At 41.3% G+C, this 24,253-nt stretch overlaps 2 protein-coding genes across 3 annotated transcripts in view; one reads left to right on the plus strand and one right to left on the minus strand.

Moving 5' to 3' along the window:
• The window catches only part of ajuba (ajuba LIM protein), a 9,270-nt gene extending 1,774 nt beyond the window's left edge, over positions 1-7,496 (minus strand). The window contains exons 1-8 of one of the 2 annotated variants that reach the window (XM_044340881.1): positions 7,123-7,496; positions 4,800-7,002; positions 2,116-2,217; positions 1,883-1,950; positions 1,724-1,786; positions 903-1,033; positions 495-546; positions 42-110 (exon numbers count right to left, since the gene is read on the minus strand). In XM_044340881.1, coding sequence (XP_044196816.1) covers positions 42-110; positions 495-546; positions 903-1,033; positions 1,724-1,786; positions 1,883-1,950; positions 2,116-2,217; positions 4,800-6,402 — 2,088 coding nt within the window. In that variant the 5' untranslated portion in view covers positions 6,403-7,002; positions 7,123-7,496. Of the gene's footprint in view, positions 1-41; positions 111-494; positions 547-902; positions 1,034-1,723; positions 1,787-1,882; positions 1,951-2,115; positions 2,218-4,799 lie in introns of both variants that reach the window. The other variant, XM_044340880.1, reaches the window with a different exon arrangement.
• A 7,505-nt stretch (positions 7,497-15,001) lies between these two features.
• On the plus strand, positions 15,002-17,664 carry mrpl52 (mitochondrial ribosomal protein L52). The gene is made up of 5 exons (XM_044341359.1): positions 15,002-15,103; positions 15,474-15,543; positions 16,693-16,760; positions 17,186-17,250; positions 17,350-17,664. Exons 1-5 carry the CDS (start codon positions 15,070-15,072, stop codon positions 17,500-17,502), a joined length of 390 nt encoding a protein of 129 aa, XP_044197294.1. The 5' UTR covers positions 15,002-15,069; the 3' UTR covers positions 17,503-17,664.
• The last annotated feature ends 6,589 nt before the right edge of the window (positions 17,665-24,253 follow it).

Raw genomic sequence — 24,253 nt, forward strand, 5'->3', positions numbered from 1 at the left:
TGGAAACAGAAGGATATAAAAACAAAACAAACATCACTCACCTCGCAGTGGTAGCACTCAAAGTGATAGTCCTTGTTCATAGACACGACCCTGAGGATCTCTTCACTGCCCTGAGACACAAAAAAAACGAGAAAAATAAAAAGACATCAGAGAGGTCAGCGTAGAAAGCAGAGTCCAGTCATGTAGCGTGAGCCAATAATAGCCTGTTTTCATCCTTTTAGAGCCCTTTCAGTTTTAGATAAAAGTGTGAATCACCAGATATGCACGCTGAGTAAACCCCTTTTGAAAAAAAAAAAAAAAACTCAGTGGATGTTTTGACTTTCTAGAAATGTGTGTTGCTTCTTGTGGCTGTAAAGTTGTCTGGAAAACAGAAAAATGTTTGTGTATGATGTATAAGAAAGGTAGAAATGGCTTTATTTTATTTATGAAGAAAAAAAGGCCTCCGTCCAACAAGTGCATAGACAAAAGATACACACACAGACACTTGTGCTCACCTCAGTAGGTAAGATGGGTTGTAAACAGGCAGCGCACTTAGGGGCAAAAGTCCTGCAGAATAACACGGGAGAAAAGTTTATTTAGAAACAAGGGAGTACTACTACGGCTGAGTAATATCTCTGAAAGAAGTGGGATGAGTAAGAGGAATACTTCAAATGTTACACATGCAAAAACAGAATTCCCCTAACGTTTCTGTTACACACTATTAAAAGAATACTTTCATATTAGACAGATATAACACACATAACAAGAGCAGAATCTTTTGGGTGGTCCACTTCTTAAAACATCAAATTCTATGTGTTGTTGCTTGACTGGACAGTTTAGCGTTCGTGTTTCAGGTATATTATAGACGCCCGCATGTCATCCTCTCTAAAACAAAGCGTTCAAAACATAGCGGCACGTCTCACTTGTTGTAGTCGGCGACGCAGTAGATGCTGCTGTGTTGGTCCACAGTGAAAGGCACCCCATCCAGAGCCTTGCCGCACACCACGCAGCGGAAACAGCCGGGATGGTACGAGTTCCCCAGAGCCTGCAGGATCTGAGACGGCACAGCGATCGCTCATCAAGAAAACACTTTAAAATGATTCCCACGGTAACCAACCAAGACTTGTAAACAACTGACATCAATGACAAACTGATGACATTCCCATCTGACATGGTGGACATTAAACCAGCATGTTAGCATTGTAAATATGTGCTGTTTTGATTGTAACTTGGTATTTTATCAGCCTTTTCCCCTCATTTTGTTCTTGTCACATGATCTAAATTTCTATCGTTTGATTGGTTTCTTACTGCTTTGTTTGCCTTTTGTAAAAGCATTTAGTTATCAATACATTGCTTTTTTGGCCATTCAAAAAAACTGTATCAAATAAGGCCTGTGGATCTCAGGCACACCGTTAACCTTCTATTTATATTATTGGTATTATGTGGTTCAAATATGGTAAAAGGTTTTAAGCGAATCACCACAGAGCCTTATTTCTTTGTTTATCAAAAACCCAAGGCAAACATTCCACTGAAAATCTGCCGTGGGAACCCGATGAGGGGGCCAACGAGAAGACGTCACTCAACTTTTCTCTGTTCTCTAGGGGGGCTTCTTGAAAAAAAAAAAAAAAAAAAAAGGCATTCTGGAAAATGTAATGCAATTTAAGAAGCGTGTATATATTTTCTTTAAATCTGACATAAGTCCGAGTGTTTAGAGGTGTTTGCTCGCGTCAGACACGCCCCTCACCTGTTCGAGAATAAGGTGGCCACACACGCTGCACTTCTCAGCAGCAGCCTGGAATCCTGAAAACTGTAATTACAACAAAAGAGAATATCATTAGCCGAAAATCAATCCTCTGACTCCCAACAGACGGATGACAAAACACGCTTTGACCTCGTCTCTTACCATGTAATCCTCTTTACAGTACACAGAGCCGTTGACATTGTAAAAGTCCTTGTTTCTCAGGGTTCGTCCTGCGGAGGGAGAGACAGCAGAATCAGCATCGTGAAGGACATTTTGACGGTTGAGTTACATTTAGCGTGGGTGTGGCTTTGATAGGAAGACATTAAGCTTAAATACTTTTAAAAAGAAGTCATTGTTGGGTCAGTGAGGAGGGGGGGGGGGGGTGGGGTACTCACCACAGGAGACGCAGGTGAAGCAGCGAGTGTGATAGAGGCTGTTCAGAGCCTGACAGGCGTTATCCGCCCCGTACACGCCTTTCCCACACTTCACACAGGTTCCTGCCGGCACAATGGGGGGGGGGAGAAAGGGAAAAAAAAAAAACACAAACGCGCATTTAGTTGAGTGTAATCGTTCGCCGGCTCTTACCACTTCGTTTACGACGCATTCCAAGAGGATGTGTCTGAAATCCAACTCCACACAAAGTGTCAACACTTGTAAATCCTCTCGTTCGCACCACCTAGGGGATTTTCACACAGTTAAAACCCAGTTACCCATGCCAGCCTGTTTGCTCATCCACTCAAGTGTCTGAAGCTCTGTTAAAGCTCTGTTATTAAAAGGGAAACTCCACCGGATCTGACTTTTTTGGCAGTGGTTCTTAAAAAAAGAATAGATGACTCTTTCTTCTGGAGTGAAGACGTTCCTTTAAAAATTTGGCTTTAAAGCCCACAGTCGGAGCTATTTGGAGATTATATAAGACAGCGCTGTGAGAGACAAACACAAAAAAAAAAATTAGTAAATTTCCTGTAAATCATTATCTGCTGGCAGATCATTGTTTTTTCCATTTTAAGTCAGCAGAGCAAATGCTTAGTTGTCACTTTCTGGCCAAACAAAAGCAAGTTTTTTCAGTTTTTTCAGGAACAGGAAGGTAAATAAGCAACATTTTTAGGTCAAGATTACCACACGTTTTCCTGCTTAGTGGCCTAAAAAAACCCAAAACCCTCCTGAGGTGCTTTTTGGGAAACAACACACCAAATTAAACTCAGTCAATCTTTATAACTAACTAGCTTTTCTTTGTGTTTTTCACCACAGAACACACTCAAGTGCATGTTCAGCACTAGTCCGTGTACTAAAATGTAAAGTGGAAAAGTGGCATGGTGGTCTGAGCTGCAGCGTTCCTGTGATCTATTTAAAGGGTCTGCCTGTGTGTTTTTTCCCCTTTTTTAATGTGGCTGTGGGAGTGCCACACAAATCGAGAATTCCTACACTCGGCTGCCGTGGTCTTGGACAGTCCCTCCGATATTTAGGAACTGGCAAGACTCTCTGCCAAAGCCAGAAACCAGAGGGCCGAGGCTTCGAACTCGATGGCTTTAAATATAAAGTCTGACGCTGCTACATATTGAATAAGCCGGGAAATGATTGGTTTAAGTGACTGGGGACAGCATCCGTCCACTGACTTTTTTTTTTTTTTTTTTTTTAAGGGTTTACAACTAACAAGTCTTCTGTAGGATAAAGCTTATTAAGAAAATTGTCAACAAACAAGATTATAAAAGCCACAAAAATTAGCTCTGGCCCACTTCCAACTATAACATGTGGATTTGCTCTCGGTTTTGTGCCTAAATCTAATTTTTTTTAACTTGTAGCACATAAATCAGCAATAAAATCAATATTTCATTAGTCGTTTATGGATCAGCTCTCTGGTTTCTTGGTTTTATAGGACAATACTTTTCATTTTTACTCTTTTCCTCTCGATTCTGAGCGTTTTCTGTAAACTTTGCTCAGTATATTTGAATAAAAGGTGTGTTAGCTTGTGTGTGTGTGTGTGTGTCAGCTGAGCTCGGAGCGTCTTGTCTTCACGGCTCAGAGCTCCTGAGTTCTTCCTAATGGCTGAGAGGAGTACAGTATTGTATGTCCCCTCCGGGCACACATACCTGAGCAGAAAAACAGGCTACAGCACACCGCCCCTGCACACGCCAAGGCAGCATTAAAAACACACATACACTCACTGGGACACTCACACACACACACACACACACATACACATGACTCACACCCACCGACACACACTGCGTTACTGTGGCCTGAAGTCACTCGGGGGAAACACACCCTGCCACAGAGAAACAATATACACACACACACACATTGATTCAGCCACCATAACACACACACACACACACACACACACACACACACACACACACACACACAGAGCCCTAATCTTGTGTGACTCACAGTAATGGTCGGAGCTGTTTATAAGCAACCATGTAATTTGTGTCTAAGTGTTACAGCAGAATTTTGCAGTTTAACGGCCATGTAGATACGCTACATTAGCCCTTTACGTGCGAATTTGGCAACGTCGGCCTCAAACATCAGCTGACCTCGCTCCGTGTTTTGGATACAGGTGTGAGCCCGAGCGAGTGTACACACACACACACACACACGCATATGATAATGATTTCACTTTAATATTAAAGTGAAAGTATACTTTCATTTGAGGACAGCATGTATCTTTTCCTAAACGCTTTCTTTTCTTTCTCCTCTTCAGCAAAACACATCTACTTGTCTGGATCGGTTTCTGAGGCCCGACTGTGTTTCTTTCCTTTTTTTCCCTCCTCCTCCTCCTCCTTTACACTTTGCGTGCTCCAACCCTGCATGTCTCTGCAGGTTCCAAGGCACCATCCATCCATCCATACTCTCTTTCAACTATTAATCTGTCCATCCATCCTTGCATCCATCCATACAACCCTTTCATTTAGAGAGAGAGAAACCTGTGATCTGACACCAGCCAGTGAGGAGGACAATAATAACACACTGAGGGCGGATGTGGGGTGACCCGCTGCTCTATTATGAATGCATGGGATGTCTGTTCTGTCTAAACTATTGTTAAAAAAAAAAAAAAAAAAAAAGATTCTTGTGATCTCACCAAAGAACTCTTGGCGGTTCTCTGAGGCCTCTCTTCCAGCGCCGGCTCCTGGATTCTCCTGAGATTTGACCGGCCCTCCGGCTGTGGAAGGCCCCAGTGGTGTCGAGCCCGGTTTGGATAGAGCCGTCAGGGCCAGAGAGTGTTCTTTCAGCATCAGGCCCTCCAGGAGACCGTCCCCTTCCAGCGCTGCATCTCTCAGGAGGAGTCGGGTCAGCTCTTCCTGGTAGCGGGTGCCAGGCAAGTCTGAGTAGCTGGCCCTCTCCCCCATCACACCCCCCTCTTTGCCTCTTATACCTGCCCGCTGCTCCTCCCACCACTCTGGGCCAGCCTGGTAGCACGCCGCCGCCGGACTTCCTACCGCAGGCGGGTAGGAATGTCGGCTGTCGTGGACAGCTGGACGCATCCCTCCGTCCAGGTACTGAGTCCAGGCTTCCACAGGCGTCACCCCGGCCCTTCCTGGAGCTCCATATCCAGCTGCAGAGCCCCCTGTCTGTACGGAGGGGGACTGCTGCTGTGGAGGGAGGCCTCCAGAGGCGGAGTAGCGAGAGTCGTAGCCCAGGCTGATGCCGCTGGTCCGGTTGCTGCTGCAGCGACTGCCCATAGGGCTCCCTCCTCCGCCGCCGCTGGCCGTGCTGGAGGCGAAGCTGGACCTGGGGCTGACCAGCACCGACTCCTGGAGGCTGAAAGATGAGCATGGGCTCAGAGTTGGTCCTGGGGGGTAAAAGAAGCCTCCTCCCACTCCTCCACCCGTCACATCGGACGGACGGTGCGGTGGATGAGAGAGGGACGCCGGCCTGGTGCTCTCCCACAGTTCACTGCCCGTGCTCAGGCGTTTGTAGAACAGAGCCTCCTGAAGAGAGAGCCGCTTGTGCCTCTCTGGCTCTGATAGGTAGCCAGTCTCCGCCATGCCGCCTCCACCAGCCCGGGGAGCCGACCCGTAGCCGGCGGCGGCGGGGTATGGCGGGGGGACAGAGTGAGGCGGCGGCTGGGAGAGGAGCTGCTGTCTTCTGACCAGCTGCTGGAGCTCCAGGGAGTAGCGCCGCTGATTCAGGGACGACTTGGAGCCATACGCTCCGTGAGCGTCACACTCGGGGCCCAGGCCGGACTCGCGCCTCAGGTGGGAGTCCACGCCTTCGCCCAGGTAACAGGACGCACGCTGCTGGGGGGAGCGGCGCCTCAATGGTGCCAAGGTGGAAGGGTGATGTTGTTGCTCTCCATCTGATGGTGCAGCACCCACCGTGGAGGAAGTCTGTGGTGAGGTAAGAAGCTGAGAAGGGGGCATTCCCATTCCTCCTCCTCCTCCTCCCCCTCCTCCTCCTCCTCCTCCACCTCCTCCCCCTCTTCCACTCGCTGGAACACATGCATCGCTTGTGGTTGCAGAGGCAAGCGAGAACTGGCCGGGTCTTGAGGGCGAGGCAGCTGCAGAGCTGGGGGCTGGTGCCAGACTGCTGCCCCCACCGCTGCCTCCGGAGATGCCAGTGTTGGCGTTGCTGTTATTGGAGTTGTTGGCCGTGTCATGTTTTTTCTTGGAACTGTTGAATTTCACACTGCCCGAGTCTGTTAGCTTTAACTTTTCTAATAACTTGCTTATCGGCCTGTCCATGATGAAGCCCTCTCGTGTATCTTTTACCTGTCTAAGCGAAGACTTACAGATCCCCCCCTTTAACGTTACAGATTAGTGTGCTCAAATACAGTGTGTGTAGATATACAGCAAAACAAAGATGCTCAAGTAAATCTACAGTTTTCTCTACGGCAGCTTTCAAATTCTACTAAGAAATTAAAAACTGGCCTTGAAACTAGCTCAAAGCTTTAAAAAAAGATCCACTTATATACACAAAATAAATACAAGACAGATAAATAAGACTTTTAAGACATTTCAGGGTGGTTACATGACTTAAGTCCTCTGAGTCATCTGGGTTGCCCTCATGTGGAAAATCCACAGGCACAGGTAGGCTGTGGTGAGGAAGAATCCATTGGATTATTAGACAATTACTAACAGTTCAAGTCAACCCAGCCAGGAAATTGGAGAAACATACATCCAGGACACTTCTGCGTGACCTATGGTCGTGGAGGGCCTCCTTTGTGGACCCTCATGTGGCTCCACATCTGCATCTTCTCTGTTAAGTTTAACTGTCCGAAATGTGCTTCACAAAAGTTGCTTTGATATCTCGGTTATCCAGTGCGTATCCTTTTGAATTTATTGCTTTTTTAAAAAAAATAAAAACACAAAGAGTTTCAGCAGGATGCAGGCTATATCACTACTTCATGTAGGTCCAGTGTAGACAAGAAAATAAATCCGTTTGAGCTCTGATAGTCGACTCACCCGACTTCTGCCATTCATCTCAGGACGAAACGTGCTCGGGGGAAAAACTTAAAATAACATGTTTAACTTAATTTAAGCTACAGAAAACACACACACATACACACACACTGCAGTCTCTAGACTCCTCCGTCCGCCTGTGCTCGGCTGCTTTTATCATTCCCGTTTTTTTTTTCAAAGGCGAAATCCTGTCCGGGACTCGGTGAAATTAGTAGCGGAGAAGTTTTGGAGACAGAGAGGAAGAAATACTGGAAACCGGCGCGCCGTTACAGACCCGGTGCTGGACTAAACGAGTCGCTCCGGATAAATAAAATCCCTCCCCGTGTGCACTGCACGGTCGACAACTTTGTTTCTTTCTTTCTTCCCCCTAAATAATTACTTACCTCCCCCCTCTTTTTTTTTTACAACAGTGTCAAGGTGGCGACAACGGAAAAAGATAGTTCCGGTTAGAGCTTTTCAAAGCGAGAAGCTGGCAACAGTTAGTCATTTTTTTCCTAGGACGATGAGATGAAGACCCGCCCTAGCCCACCTTTGATTGGCTAATACTCGTTGCCTTCGGTGGTCAGATTGGTTAGGTTTAGGTATGAGGAGTGGGATTGGCTAAGAATATCTGGGTAAGCCAATCAGAGGCAGGATAGGGCGGGTCTTGACTTCGTCATCCTAGGAAAATGAATCCGTTATTTTTTCTGTTTTATATGTTATATATGTCAAACACACTTAACACAATAATGAAAAAGACAACAACAATGACAACAAAAATAAATAAATAAGGGAAAATTATAAAACTCCTAATTCGTGTACAGTGTAGTCACACTTTAAGTTTAAACTACTGAAAAATCCTCCATGAGGCTCATTTTTCAGGAAATCCATAAATGGTGCCCACATCTTCTCAAAGTCCTTGGATTTTTCCTTTATTGCAAATGTTAGTTTTTCCACAGATAACGAGTTTCAAAAGTCCTTGTAGCCACTGGTTCAAGGATTGCCACCACACAGCAATTGTATATTTGGCATGAAGATAACAAAAATATACCATCTTTTTCTTCTCACTACTTACAGTCCTCCTCCACTCAAAAATATGTTTTTCTTCTTGCTCCTTCAGTTGGATGTTTGAGCTTCACTGTGCAGAATGACATATGTGCAGAGTCTGACACTAGAAGACTGTTTTCACATTCATCTACTTAAAAGTGGAAAGTTTCTCTGTGCTCATTGACAATCAGATTTTACAAGCATGATTTGTGACATCACAAATAATTTTGAAAGAAGCCAGTTGTGGTCCAATATTCAACTTACGCAAGTGTGATGATTTTTAACATAATAATTTAACTTTTCTGTGGAAAAACCACATCAGACAGAAATTATTATTCAAAGCAGAGTATTTTATATACATGTATATACATCTTTAAACATGTCTGAAGGGGATCTTTAAGTAACATAAATCAGGAAATATGCCAAGCAAACAAATATTAAATGTTCTGCTGTTACAGATTTGGGTTCGTTTCACATATAACACTTAATTCCTGCTTAAGGATCAGTTTTGTAGTTAATTGATCCCCAGTGTTAATCAATCGTTACCGTTTTCCCTTTTATTTTGAAGGTGGGATCGCATAGCAACCGTTGCTACGGGTCTGTGTGCGTCTGACTTGACGCTTCCTCTGTTCCTTTATCAGCCAGCAGGCCGGAACACCTTTCCTCCAGCCATGGCTGTGTCGTCATTCATACGCAAAACTCCCTCCTCGGTGGATGTGCCCACTCAGCCAAGAAGAGCAGCCTTGTAGAAAGTTAAACGCAGTAACAACTAACATAAAAATGTCTCCACAGCGTCTTTGTAGTTTTAAATGAAGATTTCACCCTGCATATGCAGAGTCTAGGTGGTATTTTTGGGTCAAAATGTGAGGATATTTGTCCACTTTAGTGCAATTTAGCCTATATAATTGACAGTTTGACATTATGACCTTTTAAAGATCCTCAAATGTCTTTACATTATATAAGATTACCACTAATAAAGTTGGCATAAACATATCAGGACTGATAGATAACGTCACGTCAGATCCATATCTCATTCAGATTCATATTGTGTATACTGTGTCTTTGTCCTGCACTGTGTAGTTGTAGGCTATATAGATTTTATTTCTTAATTGTTAACTGTACATATATATCCTGCTAAGAAACACACATAATTTATTTATACTCAAATTTATATTTATATTTCCATTGGTATTTATAGGCCTACTTCTATATATATATATATCTATATATATATTTTTTTGCACACGCATAGTTTTTTATCATGTTAATATGCATGCACATAGTCCACTCCTGCTAGAGAGCATCTTTGTAATGACTATCCTTCTCTTTCTCACACTGTTTGTGTTTATGCTTATTGCTTAATGTTCATGTTTATTTGCTTTTTTCTGTTGACATGTGGACCACATTGGATTCCTTGTACTTGCTACTTTCTGTTTATGTCCTTGCTGTATCTATTTATCAATCCGGTTTTTAGTCCTTTGTCTTAACGTGTATTTATTTTATAGTGTATGTATTTCTGGACATGCACCAGAGATGACATGTTTCCTTTGGACATTTGAGTTAAATGGTCTGAATAAAGAAACAATACATATAATTTGGTGGTGGAGACTAGGGTTAGTGAGCAACCAAGGTAATGTCCTCCATATTGTTTCTGGGAGGAGGTTTGAGGAGCATGAGGAGTTTACATTCCACAGTTACACACATGAAAGATGAGTCTGATATGTATTTTTTGACTCATTATATTTAAATGTTACTTTTTTCTGACAAACTAAGATAAAACAAGCCACTTATTTCTGTACATAATAGATGTATGTTTTTATTTGCTCATATTTGTTTTGGTTTTTACACTTTTTCCTGTGTACTTGGCCATAGCATCCTGATGGTCCTGTGGATTGAGACCATCGATGGGGGCTGAAAACTCACCTGGTGGCAGTTTGCATAGTGTAAACTGGAGGTCTTCAAATTGGGGCCTTAAAGACCCTGCACACCCATAGTAAACCCACACAGGTGGTCTCTGCTCGGATTGAAGGTGGGTGTGAGAGATTTCAATCACACAGAGTCTGTACACACCCACAGAGCCCTGAAAACAGGTCTTATCAGCCAAAAATAATTAAAATCACTTGTGTACGTTTACCATGGGTGTGCAGGGCCTTTAAGTCAACACCTGCATTATTATCTAATCTTGAGGCTTCATCTTTTAGAGGAACCCTGTCTCAAAATCTTCTTTTGAGGACTTTAATATTTCAGTTTATTGTCCTTTTGCGCTGCTTTTTTTTTTTTTTTTTTTTAAAGTACTTAATCAAATGACCCCAAACTACATACACAGTGCACATAGAGCAGGAGAAATGTGGGGGGTCAAACGGGGTCCACAGCTCATTTTTGCCCCAGGGGCCCCTCAGCAGTTTAATCCAGCCCTGATTCTGAATTTGCAAACGGTAGGCTAACCATTATGTTAATGTTTATTATGACTGAGCACTGAATACAGATGTAGTCATGTGGCTGTGGCTTGGCTTAAATACTGAAATGACCAACGAGCCAAACCACCAATATAAACAATTCTGTTTTCACAAAAGCCCTTATTTAGTCTTTGTTTTCCACATACAACTGTAACCCCCAAATCATTACCGAAACCAAACCTGCTCCTGTTGCCATAATGTTTTCAGTTGTACAGTCGACCTTAATGTAGACAGTACAAGTACAGTTTTGAGAACTGTAGAATTTACTTGAGTATTCCCATTTTTTGCCACTTTTCCGCTACAATTCACAAGAAAATATCGACTTCACTGCATTTATTTGACAGCTGTAGCTACATTGTGGATTAAGACTGCACACACATTAATGCATCGATAATAATACAATAATCAGAATCACCTTTATTGGCCAGGTGTGTTGACACATGTAAGGAATTTAACCCTGGTTCTCAGAAGAAGCTCTCAGCAGACTTACACACAAAGAATCAGATCAAACTTAATGGGAGACTGTATGTGTAGGCCTATTTTTTTTGTTTGTGTAGGCTCAAACAATTAATCAGAAAATAATCAACAGATTAATAAAAGATAATAATTGTGAGCTGCAGCCCTAATATATAGCACAGTGATGATTGAGTCACTTATTGCAGTGTTATTTAACTGAATAATATATGCCTATAGGCTATATAATACAGGACAGATGCCATTCTGCATAATGTGAACTTTAATGCTGATAATAGCATATTTTTTATAGTTTTATTTGTGTAAAATTTCAAATGCTTCACTTTTTCTTGTAATAAAGCCTATTTCTATATTCTAGTATGACTACTTTTATTTACAGATATTCTGCACTACAGTCAAACTGTGTAAAACTGCGTTGTTGTTGTTTAGGCAACGGCACTAGTTTATTGTACCACCAGCCTGTGGAATGCGCGGAGGGAGACGGAGGCGTGAGGCGGCTGGTGAATTTTTTCGGCGTGTCTGAGTTCTCCAAGGACGATACAGAGTAAACATCCCGCTACTATTTCAGGACTGACCGGCATTAGTCAGTGCTGATTCCGGCCGTTTTGTGTCAGTTAACGGACACACCAAACACACAACCGAGCCTTGATAAAGTGCAGCCCTGTTTGGCCTGGCGTGTTTGGATAGGCTTGTCGGCTTTCTACCTGCCCCGGAGCCCCCTCCTCCACATGGAGCCTTTCATGGCCCCTGCGGTTCACCGGAGTCCCTGCAGCAGCCTCTGCAGACTCTGCAGGCGTTTACCTCACTGGCTGCGAGTGGGAACTTGTCTGAAAAGCTAACAGAGAAATTCTTCTGGGCTTAGTGTCGGAGCTGTTCATACAAAAACAATACTTTGAAGAGCTGCGAGAGCTCTGTCTGTGCATTTCTTCTCCAGCTAAATACAGTCATACTGATAATCATTACAGATATAGGGGCCTAGACACATTAAGTCCTCTCCTTCCCCATTTATAGGCCAATTTCCCACCATATGTGTGTAATTATTTGTTGAAAGGGCAGACATACAAATACAACATTTGGCACAAACACAACTCTGGTTTATCTGTCTTTTCTCTGGAGAAATGTGTTATATTTAAAGTCATTTGAGTAGATAATAACCCAAATTTAAAAAAGACACACATTTATTGCACTTCCAGTCCCAAAATAAATCAGAAGGGTCACAATATGATTGAAGAAGGTAAGAAAAAACATCTTTCTGTTATCTAAAATCGTTTTTTCCAAGTTTTTCTTATTTATTTATTTATTTATTGCTATTTTCTTGCAATGTATTGACTACAACCACTTCTCCTGACCTCCAAAAATCCTTGACAACCTGAGAATGAAAACAAATCATTTGGATGAATTGCTTAAATGTTCACATTAACACCATAACTTGTGAAAAAGGGTCACAAATATAGACATTATATTGTTTTAAGGCATTGAAAATGTTGGTCACATCTGCATTATTATACCTCCCTGCCTGATGATACACACATGTTGTTCAGCCTTTATGGTAAAAATCTCAAGGTTTCCAAGCCCAAGCTGAGCGACAACCCCGATGACATCACCATGACATCAGCAGAGGTTATTTTCTCAGACGTGACAAAGCTCCTCCAGAGTCTTAGGAGACATTACACAGCTGTTGTCATGGGCTGAAAAGTACACTTCGTAACTAGTTAAGTGATTGTGACCTATAAATTTAGCAGAGTGTACCTTAAATGATTTAATTAAGCCCCTAATAGCTTGTTTCCTTTCCATAATGGCCTAACTGCAGGTAATCAGCCTCGCCAATGACACATCCTCCCTCAAATAACAGGTTTCCTTCAAACAGGACTAACAGTAAGGCAAGACAATTTTCATTTTTTTTCTTCGATTCAGACTTTATTAAGGACACAGTTCATGGGGGGTCCGTAGCACAGTAAAAATACAATGTTAACAAACATTTGGCTTACGCTGCAGTTTCTTGGAGCTTTAAGCAGCAGCTTCATACTGTCATTATAAGCTACTGTAAGTCTCCACATGTGGCCTTTTCTGTAGCAATGCCACACATGGGGAGCATATACTGTAGTGGGGTACAAAAAGCTTTAAAAAGTCACTGAACACATACTAAATTTACGAGCCCACATGACATTGTCTGTGAATGTCCTTGACATCTGATAGATCATTGGTTATGTATAAGTATTTAGCCTCATTGCACACTTTAAGGGCAATGCCAGACAGGAAGAAATCAGGAAATACTAATTTTCTGTCTTCCCTCATTCTGACAATCATAATACTACCTTTATTTGCATTATACTTGAGGTCGAACTCCATACAATATTGTGAACATACCCTCAATACATTATAATTTTAACTATAACACATTTCATAACTGGTAAACTCAGTGTGCTGTACATTAAAATGCATACAGTAATAAGTATCACATAGCCTACAATAAATAAAATACAAAAAAGTACAACAACAACTGAGAGGAAAAAGTAAACCCATGCATAAACTTCAGAAGGTCAAATAATTTAAGAGTACAATAACAGCAGACGCTTTCATTGTTTGAGCAGGAAAAGTGTAACTAATAACATTAATGATGACTGCTATGTTTAATTGTAACGGTGAACCAGCATGCACAATAACTGGAGCACCTGTATGGAGTGCAGCAATCATTAATGTTATGATTTACACCTGTGCCTTTCCTACTAACAGGTCAAAATGTCTCCTTGTAATGCATTCAGAAATATGCACCATGAGCTCAATGTAAACTAAAATAATGAAAGTTTTAAGAGACTACAGCTGTGATTTTGCATGTTTTAGCCCATATAATATAATTCAAATCATGTCTAGTTTACATTACAGGTAATAAACAGAGCTAAAACTAGCAAACAAAGTTGTGTGGTCCTTTAAAACTGGCTTTACCACCAGATAAGAACCACAAGATAAGGTTGTAATGCAGGACTCATATCAGTTGATATTTACTGGTGCAAATTCTAATGTGCAATGAAACAGTAAGTAATTGACAGTGAACCTGGAGCTTGAATCCAAATTTCTAAATTACAAAATAACTGACCAGTGGGACAATAACGATGCAACAATCAAATTTGATATTTCTATTTGAGAAAGTAGCACTCAAGCCTCTGTGATGCAACAGAGAATTTTAAGGAGTACTAACAATATTACACCTAAGGGAAAGTCCCTAGGTATTACAGCAATAATTTACTAATTATAAGCTATCCAACCTATGTGGCAATCAGGAGTATGTCATCATACAAACATGTCATGATTAGTCATAAATTTCTATGAAATCTATTGAAAACCAGAAGAACATACATTTTAAAAGAGGTTTTAATGATTATGTATGTTAACTCTATGTGATTTAGCTGTATTACTATTATTATTTCATAGACCCTTAATGGTGTATTGAATTTATATTATATTCTAGTCTATATTCCCTGTACTGTTGTATAGATTTTTTGTGTTATTTATGTATAATTGTTCATTCATTATTTGGCAAATGGAAACAAAAAAGGTTTGAATGACCAAATAAAGAGGGAAAACTGATTTAATAGGTATGTTTAGTTATTAATGGTCCCTTAATGGTATATTGAATTTAAATTATATTTTAGCCTATATTGCCTGAACTGTTTGTGTGTGTGTGTGTGTGTGTTATTTATATATTACTGTTTATTCATTGTTTAGTAAACGGAAACAGGATTAAATGACTATATAAAGAGGGAAAACTACTTTGATAAGAAAAATATTGAGCTAAAACAGTGTGAGACGAATCAAAACGAGAAAAAAACAACGTATTGTTATTTTCATAGCTTTGTTTTCCTAATTTTTGAGTCTTAAAATCCCTTTTTCACACAAAAATATTACATCTGTTTAAACGGTTAACGGTTAACAGTAACCCTGACAACAGCGCGTCTTTACCGCCACCTGCTGGTCAACACCGAACTGTGCAGACAACATGGCGGCTGTCACTAGGACATTGTGCTGTTCAGGTGAGACAGAGGTTATTCACTAATTAAATGTATTGTGTTTTTGCCCGTTGACGCTTTAAAGTTGAGTTTCGTCGCTGTAAATATGTGTTTGTACCAGCCGCTGCTTTTCATACAGTTGTCTCAATGAATAACTGACATAAATGCGGTAACATCGCCTATTAATGCTAACGCTGATGCTAACAGTTCTGTCTAATGTAAACGATTGACCATGTCTGTCATTACTCAACTGATACATTGATCAGACTAAACAAACAACCTACCTACTCTTAAGATCATAATGCAGCGAATCCTGTGCATTTTGAGTGATCATACGTGTGTTAGAAGTGACCTTAAGAGGTTGATTTGTTTCCCCGATTGTTGTTTTTTTCAGTGTTGAGACACTCCAGCAGGCAGCTCAGTACAACATGTGGAGTTCAAGCTGGAGAGAAATGGAGGAAAGAGTAAGTTTACAGTTTATGTGTTTTATTCTGCTGCCACAACAAAGTATGGTTTTTCCTAAAAGTCGATATACAATATATTTCATAGCCCAATGAAAATACGTTACTTGAGAGCTCGAGTCCCTTCTTGAAACAGAAAATGTCAAAAAAAAAAAATCTAGTGTTGAGACTTTCATTTCAAGCTGCAATGATTAGTCGATTAATCTGCAACTATCCAATAATCAAAACGTCCTTTCTGTCATTTACAACTAAATGTCCTCTGGTTTCAGCCTCTTAAGTGTGAGAATTGCTGCTTTTTTTTTTTGGATATGTGTAGGGCTGTAACTAACAATTATCTTCATTATTGATAAATTGATTGGTCGTTTGGTCCATAAATGGTGAAAAATGTTGATCACCGTTTCCACAAAGCCCAACATGACGTCCTCCAATGTCTTGTTTTGTCCACAACCCAAAGATATTCAGTTTACTGTCATATAAAGCTAAAGAAACCAGAAAATATTCACATTTGAGAAGATGGTACAAGATATTTTAGCATTTTTTTTCTTAAAAAATGACTCAGAACAATTAATTGATTAACAAAATAGTTGCCTGTTCATTTAATATTTGCCAACTAATTGATTAATTGACTATTCGTTGCAGCCCTAGAATAATTGTTTTGCATTTTTCTACTAAAAAGGCCTGGTTCCAGCTTTTCAAATATGAGTATTGCTGCTTTTCTTTGTCATATGTGACAGTAAATTAAGAATCTTTAGGTTTTGGACTGTTCAGACAAAACAAGCAAATTGAAGACATCACCATGGGCAGCCTTACTTTCATCATCACGTTTGTGCTTACTGTATATGTTGCTGATTTCTTAAGTTATTGTAGTATTACAACCAAGAAAAAACACACTTATAATAGCACAAAGAATGTAAGTGACCTGGTGGTTTAATAGGGGCCCATCAGCCCATCATGTTATACTGTGCACTCTTGTCCAACAAACAGCCATAGAAAAACCTTAAACCGTAAAAAATAACTTATTAAATATTTTAAAAATGTTCTGAAGTGTAAACAGTATACTGTGTATAGTGATTTATTTCTTTTTTACAGATAAATTTACAACCTCACTGAAATATTTCACATTTATTTTCTAATTTCTGTGTTTGCTTGCAGACATGGACTTGCCCGAAGTGGCACAGAATACGGACCTCTGACAGATCTACCTGATTGGTCTTTTGCAGGTATTATGATTAATATTTTTTGCTAGAATCGTACAAATTTGGGGGTATTTCAAGCAACAGAGACCTCGTTCAGAGCTAACATTATGAGGCAGTAACTAAGGGGATGTAATTGAGTTTTTGGTTAATTTAGCATACTTAGAGAGTGGTGTTTTAATTCCTTGTCTGCTCTCACTGGCAGGGGGAACAAACCCCAGAATACAATGTGTAACTACTAGCACTATGTTGTCAGGTTTAAGATCTGGACTTGCTGAATAATTTGTATTAGAGTATGAATTATTTGCATGGTTACTTGTCATGTAAAGTCTGAGCAAGTGATCCTGCTTCTTTTTAAGGTTTCTAATACTTAATATGCTCCTGAATTTAACGTATGAAGTCCACCATCACATTTTATTTGATTGCGTTAACTTTCTCTCGTTTGCGCTCAGATGGAAGACCAGCACCTCCGATGAAGGGAATGCTGAGAAGAAGGCAAGAGAGGGAAGCTTTAGCAGTGAGTATCACACTTTTACCTTATTTTAAAACATCTTATTATCGCTCTTCTTGTGTTTATTACACGTCTTTGTCTGTAACCTCACGCTGTCTCTCACAGAGGCGTATCGTGATGCTGAGCTCTGAGGTGGACAGAGGGATGGAGAGATGGACAGAAAAACAGGAAGAAGCCAAACGGATGGAGGAGCACAAAAAGTCTCTTTTACTGAAACCTAAAGGGAAGCTATTGATGAAGAAAAATCCTCAAAGTTAGAAACAGTTTATCATCGTAATGATATCGTTATTCTGAATGTTGATAGTCAAATATTTATAAGGTCTCTTCTTATGTTTTCTCCTGCATGACAGTTTTTCACTTCTCATGAACTTATGTTGCAGTCATTTTCATGCAATAAATGATTTATACTTTCAACACGAAGCTCTTGTGATGATGGATTTGTCGGCTGTAGAGATATATGTAGGTGAAAAAGAGACGTTTTATACAGTAAATGACTTTTAGAGATAATTGTATAAATATAACACTGAGTTAATGTCTCTCAGCTTCCACTAGAATGCAGCATTTCTCCAGCTAAGTGCAACGTGAAGGATCAAACGCCATTTTGTCTGGTGCTGGGCTCAGAGAGGAGTTTTGTTGGGCAGGCAAGAGGAAGGGAGGAGCTGGCAAACATAAAGTAGCACTGATTCAAGACTTTAACGTGTATGTGTGTGTGTGTGTGTGTGTGTGTGTGAGAGAGAGTGAGTGAGGGGTTCACACCTTGGCATGCCGTAACTTGGTGTTATTACTCGAAATACATGACGAATGTTTCAGTCAAGACCACCTCAGTGAAGTTGTGAGGTTAAAGTGGAGACACAGCAGCTGAAAAACGGCCAATTCTTTCAAATTCACACAATTTTAGCAACAAGTTTAAAACCAAATCTATTCCAAGATCAAAAAATAAAGCACAGATACAACACTAGATGATGCTTTTTGCAACTTTTTGCCTCATAACATTCTTCGTGTTGCTCATTTAAAACGACTTAGCTCTCGCTTTTTGTCGGGCATCTGTACCAACAAATAGCGAAAGCTGGAGTGTTGAATGAGCAGCCTACTGTCTGGAAAGATGATTAGGCGGCTGCAGCCTAGTTGGCAGACGGTTTCATCCCACAGAAAGTGATATTTTTCTGGTATCAGCTCAAACTGTACGCCGGATAAATCTTAATCAAGCTGCAGAAACACTTGTCCTCTGCTTCATTTAGTTTGACAAGCCTAACGCACGAATAAACTGACACTTAAAATGAATTTTAAGTGTCTTAAAGTGGGGAAACATGAGATTATGGTATTTTGTTTTTATTGAAGGGACTCTTGTAGGGATTTAGGATGATTTCTAGCATGCATACCAGCTGTCTCTTTGTCTAGTCAGCACTAATTAAGTGTGACTTTGACTTATAAACAGACTATTTACAAAATGAGGTAAGACTCTCCTCTCGCCCTCACTCCTGCTCTCTGCTCCCTTCATCCTCAGGTTTTTTCTCTCCCTTCCATCTGCCTCTCTCTCTCTCTCTCTCTCACTGCTCGGGTCTTGTTGCAGACTTCAGCAAAGCCCCACTGTAATTAGGGCTGCTAGCCGCTGAGTTGCAGATTCTTTTCTGTGGAGATTGGACTCCCCTCCTCCTCCTCCTCCTCACCTCCTCTCCCCTCCTCTTCCATTCCTTGTGTTAACTTTTTCATACAGTTTGACCAAAGGCGCTGACTGTTTGTTGAGTTACGAAAGTGTGAGAGGACATTGAGCAGACCACAGAGGGTGTTAAATACAAAAAAAAAAAAAAAAAAAAAAGTGGCTAACAAGGCGACACACTTCCTCACACCTGGACCATCAAAGAAACTGCACCAACAAGTGAGAAATGCAACTCTTCATTCTTTTCTTGACTCTCACATGCTGCTTTCTGTGAATGTCTTTCCCCCATCCTCCTCCTCCTCCTCCTCCTCCTCCTCCTCCCCCCCCACCCTCCATCTCTCCCTTCCTCTCCTCCTCCTGTTGTTTTGGTTTTGGGGGGAAATGAGAACCAGATGTTGCTTATTGTGCAGAAGTCAGCGATGGAGGGAGGGAGGGAGGGAGGTGAGGGTTGGAGGGTGTTTTTAGGGAGCGTTAGGTGAGGTCAGTCTGCTCGCATGGAAGGACGGAGGATGAAGGGGGGGGGGGGTGGGGGGGGGGGGGGGGTAGTGAAGGATGAGACATGGTGAATTTCAGATGTGGTTGCTTTTGAGGATTAGCTGACAGGCCTCTGTAGTTTCACCCGCAGACCAGAAGCAGGGAGGGTTTCCTGGCAGATATGACTGGGACAAGGGGGGGATGCAGGAGGATGGGCAAGGCCATGAGTCGGGGGGGGGGGGGGCCTGATTCAGCAACTCGCTCCTGAAGACCGCTTCCTGACCTGGGTGTTCCTGTTCCTGAAGGGGCACCCTGGGTAGTGCATTTGACAAAATTACACAGCCAGAACTGCGCATGACTGTAGGAGAACTGGCACCATAGGCTGCAATTATCTTTGTTTGTTGCTAGTTGGACAGTAAACCATGCGGCTTCCTTGGTATTTGGAATCTTTGTTTACATCTTATACGAGTTAATTCTCATTTTTTTGGGCATCAACCTGATAATTTGATAAAATGTTTATACTCGAGTGGGTGTTTCTGCTGTATAATATGAGTAAGCTTGAAATCAGGCAAAAGAAAAGGAGAAAATGAAGGGGGGAAAAAGCCGCCTTAAAGTTACAGTAGAAAGAAAATTGTGCCATAATGTAGGTCACCCAAACAAAGTCTCAGGTTGAATTGCAAGCAGCTGTCCGGGCCACTTCCTGCCTGGCATGGGGAAGGAGTGCTGAGCCTGATGGTTGTTCCTGCACCGCCCAGCAGCCAGACTGTATGAGTTCAGCATTAAAATGGCTGACAGAGAGAGAGAGAGAGAGAGAGAGAGAGAGAAAGGGGGGAGAAAGAGGACTAGAAGCCAACATGGCTGCCAAAGGTCTCATCTGTATTCATCTCCGTGACCTACAAGACAAGGAGACCAGATGCTTGGCAGATAAACTCGGTCGCACCTCCAGACAGACATCCAAAAATCCTGCATGAAATGGCCAAAATGAGGAGCAGTCTGTGGAGTTTGATATCTTTACCCCCCCACCCCTCACCCCCCCCCCCCTCCCTTCTCCTTCTTCCTGATCAGCAACATCTTTTACAACCATTAAACATGATTGTATCTCATCTGACTGCTCTTCCGTGTGTCCGCCCACCAAGATGGCATCACCATGACAATTTAAAAACAAAGAAGCATGAGGAAGGTTATTGGAAACAGTACAGGCCCCTTAGTTTCCTAATAATTTCCCAGAAAAGCAACTAATACATAAATTCTTAGGAAGGCTGCTGGAAAAGACTCATAGTAACTGTAGAGACAATGAGACACTCCCAATTCCAATTGCTAGCGAGCATTAGTCGGGGGGTCGGGACTCCAACAAGGGGTCACCATATTAACCTTAGGTATTGTGAGAACATGAACAGCTGAACAAACATATGTCTGCTACATAATGTCATACTTTGGTTTTCAGACTTTCCTCTAATTTGTGCTTTACTGACTCATTGTACTTCTTTAGGTGTATTCAAATCGCAGAGGTAAAAAACATTATTTGGTTTAACTGGACGCATGAAACTGTGACGACGGGTTGCAAGCAGCTTTGCTTTTGTTTTAAAGGCTCACAAGCTAAAAAGGCTTGAGAACCACTGACCTAAATATTATTTCGATCACGTCATCTGAACATGCAAAATGTAAAAATGTGTCTACAGGCAAGCATAAAATTCGACAGCTAAGTTTCCAATAATAAATGCAATGTTCACTTGTGTTTTAATAATTTCCAGTTATTAACATTTTAGCAGTTTTGTCAAGATAATTCCTCATTCCTAAATCATCAACTGCTTATAAACTCAGCTAAACTCGAATAACCGTCTCTATTTTACATATAATTAGTACAAAATTACGTGATTCTCTCTATGAAACTTTCAATGAAATTATTAGGAAATTAGGGGACTCTTAAAATAAAATGTGCCCCATGCAGGCTTTTTGATTAAAGAGGTTTCCCTGCACCACTCTGCTGTTGCTGCAATTTCCTCCTTTCTTTTTATGAATAAGCTCCACAATAAATGCCTCGATGAGTATCACCGAAAAGTCCCTGCTCAGTTCAGCAGCATCTCTACATACTCATCACTGATCCGCTGTCAGACTTCAGCAGGGGATGTTTGTCTAGAAAGATGGATTAGTCAAAACAGTTATTGTGTGTTGGAAGGATTCACCGAGGCAAATGGAAATACCAGAGAGAGAGAGAGAGAGAGAGAGAGAGAGAGAGTTTGGCCATTACAGGAGCAGAGTGGATAAACAGATGTGAAAATAAAAAAATAAAAAGGTGAGGTCAGCCAGGTTAGTGTACAGTATATTCACATAAGTGAGGCAGACAGTGTTGACAATCTAATCCGTCAAAGCCAAACATTTGTCTTTCAGTGTCTCACTGACCAACACACAGAAAGACATTTGTAATCAAACCTGTTTACATTCAGTTGACCCCATTAAGCTGATTACAAAATCTGTAATACAACATCACTACAATGGAGAGGAAGCTTTTCTCCCCTTAGTTAAGATCTGCAACGCTATCATCTGCTCCTGTTCAAATCCAATTATTATTATATTAAAGAGGACATATTATGCACATTTCCAGGTCTATATTTTTATTCTGGGGCTCTACTGGAAAATCTTTGCATGATTCACAGCTAAAAAACTCCTTATTTATCTTATGCTGGTCCTTTCTGCAGTCCCTCAGTTCAGCCTCTGTCCGAAACAGGCAGTTTTAGCTCCTGTCTCTTTAAGACCCCCCTCCCGATGAGCCCACTCTGTTCTCATTGGTTATCTCTGCGGGAAGCTTCTTCTCTGCAGATTTCCAGCAGCTCCAGGGGCTATACGGTTCTTTTTCCTGTTCTTTACACAAAACATAAACTTCTCAAATACATCTGTACATGTTCAGGTCTGAATCCAATCTGAAATATGCCAGTGGACAACATGACTAGCCCACCAACAACCTTAGCAACAAAGGCTACAGGATGGACGGCCATTTGTGGGCATGTGCAAACAATCTGACATCAGTTCAATCGGGGAAGTAGAGGAAGTAACCAACATATCTAACATAATAACAGTCTATGAATGACAGAAAATCACAAAACACATGTTATGTCTCTTTTAAACTGAAATTTAACACCAGCTGAAAATCTTGTTTTTGCTGACCTCTAGTGGTTTAACGTCTGACCTTGCTGCAGTGATGTAGAGGTGTACTTCAGGGTGTGACAGTACACCGTGACATTACTGTTGGTGTGGTTACAGGTGCAGCAGACTTGAAACTTACAACCAGAGGAGGCAGTGAGACACTCATATTCAGCCTGGTAGCAGCTCTAATCTATATATTTTTTTTATAATAACAATGGATCAAATGCTCGTAGTGGCAAATCTACAGAGAATAGCAGTTCCCCTGAACGCTACGAAACTTTACAGCTTCTTCCAGTTCATTGTTTTGGTTGTCTCTCTGTTTCTGTTCACTCTCACAGCTTTCATCAGCGTCGTTTCCAGATGCAGCAGGCAGCTGTCCATGTTGGCTTAAAAGCTGAGTCCAGCAGTTCAGCTCTTGACCTTGGAAACAGCAGTTGACAAAACAATCTCAACTTAAGAACCAATTGCTTTCTTGTTTTTAAGCTTTTGACCATATCTGAAATCAGTTAACATACCACTTAAAACTAATTTGCAATAATTAAAAGAGTATAAGCAAAGTATGTTTTTGGCATCCCTAAAAAGTCAGAGGAAAGCTGTGCAAACAGCTTCCCTGGAGATGGCAGAGCTTTGGTATCTTGCTCAAGGACGTCTCAAGGTTAAGATCCAATCAAAACCAAGATTAAAACTGTATTTATGAAGCACTTTTTACATAGTAAGTGACACAAATTGAAAGCAGGACAGTTAAGAGATAAAAATACTTTAAACTAAAAGCAAAAAAGAACTTTTAAAATAATCTTTACGTGTAAAAAGAAACCTTATTTATACGATGCATTCTGGAAAATGTAATTGACATGAAAATTGTTTTGTTTTTTTGAGAGACTAAACCACAGAGGATTAAGATTTACAGCCATTTTTGTCTAATGTTTGCGGTTGTTTATCCTGAGCTTGTGGTTGTTTACCGTGACACAGCGTGCAGCGTGTGAAGAGTTAAAGCGGAGAACAGAAAGCATGAAGAGAGACGGGAAGGAGGGGAGGAAAGAGCAGAGAAAGAAAGAGCAAAAACAGACCAGAGATACTTGTGGTGAGTGGAGGAGTGGTTTGAGACCGAAGCCTCATAAAAAGAACAATTTTGCAGTGGGTGAGGAAATAAGAGGGAGAAGGAGGGAGGAGAGGGATTGGGGGAGGCTGCTTGCAAAAAGATTTTTGGATAGAAACGTGCAGAGGGAAAAATATCCCCAAACCTATAAAATAAGTTATTTTACTGCCCTTCTCACTCCTCTCACCTCTCTTCTTTCAGTTTCTTTCTTTTTCTTTGACATACTGTTTGTCTTCACATGTTGTAACAATAAACTTTAAGAGGAGGGAGCCGCAGGGCGTCAACATTTCTTTGCATAAACCTGAACACACACACAAACACACACACACACACCTACACACACACACACACACACACACATAAACACATGCAGTATACAGTATACACACATGCAAACTGCAGCCGGGATTGGCCGAGAAGTTCAGATATGTCAAGAATACCAGATGCTTGGTTGGAACGCGCTTCTCTAAAAAAATGTGACCATTCCATCATTTTTTCCGACTCGTTCCTCGACACATGACTGCTGGCTCTGCGTCCAAAACAACCAGCGGTGTAACTGTATCCAGACTGCTCCATCTGTGGCCCTCCAGCAGCTCTGAGCTGCAGCAGACTAAAACCTGGCTGTCTGGGTGGAGGTGAGG

The sequence above is a fragment of the Thunnus albacares genome, chromosome 22, assembly GCF_914725855.1.
Source record: "Thunnus albacares chromosome 22, fThuAlb1.1, whole genome shotgun sequence".
NCBI lineage: Eukaryota > Metazoa > Chordata > Actinopteri > Scombriformes > Scombridae > Thunnus > Thunnus albacares.

Bases quoted from the DNA above. Each gene is read 5' to 3' on its own strand.
- mrpl52 (XM_044341359.1), top strand. From the start codon at position 15,070: ATGGCGGCTGTCACTAGGACATTGTGCTGTTCAG. The intron at 16,761-17,185 runs GTATTATGATTA...GTTTGCGCTCAG, and splicing joins ACCTGATTGGTCTTTTGCAG to ATGGAAGACCAGCACCTCCG. The intron at 17,251-17,349 runs GTGAGTATCACA...TGTCTCTCACAG, and splicing joins AAGAGAGGGAAGCTTTAGCA to AGGCGTATCGTGATGCTGAG.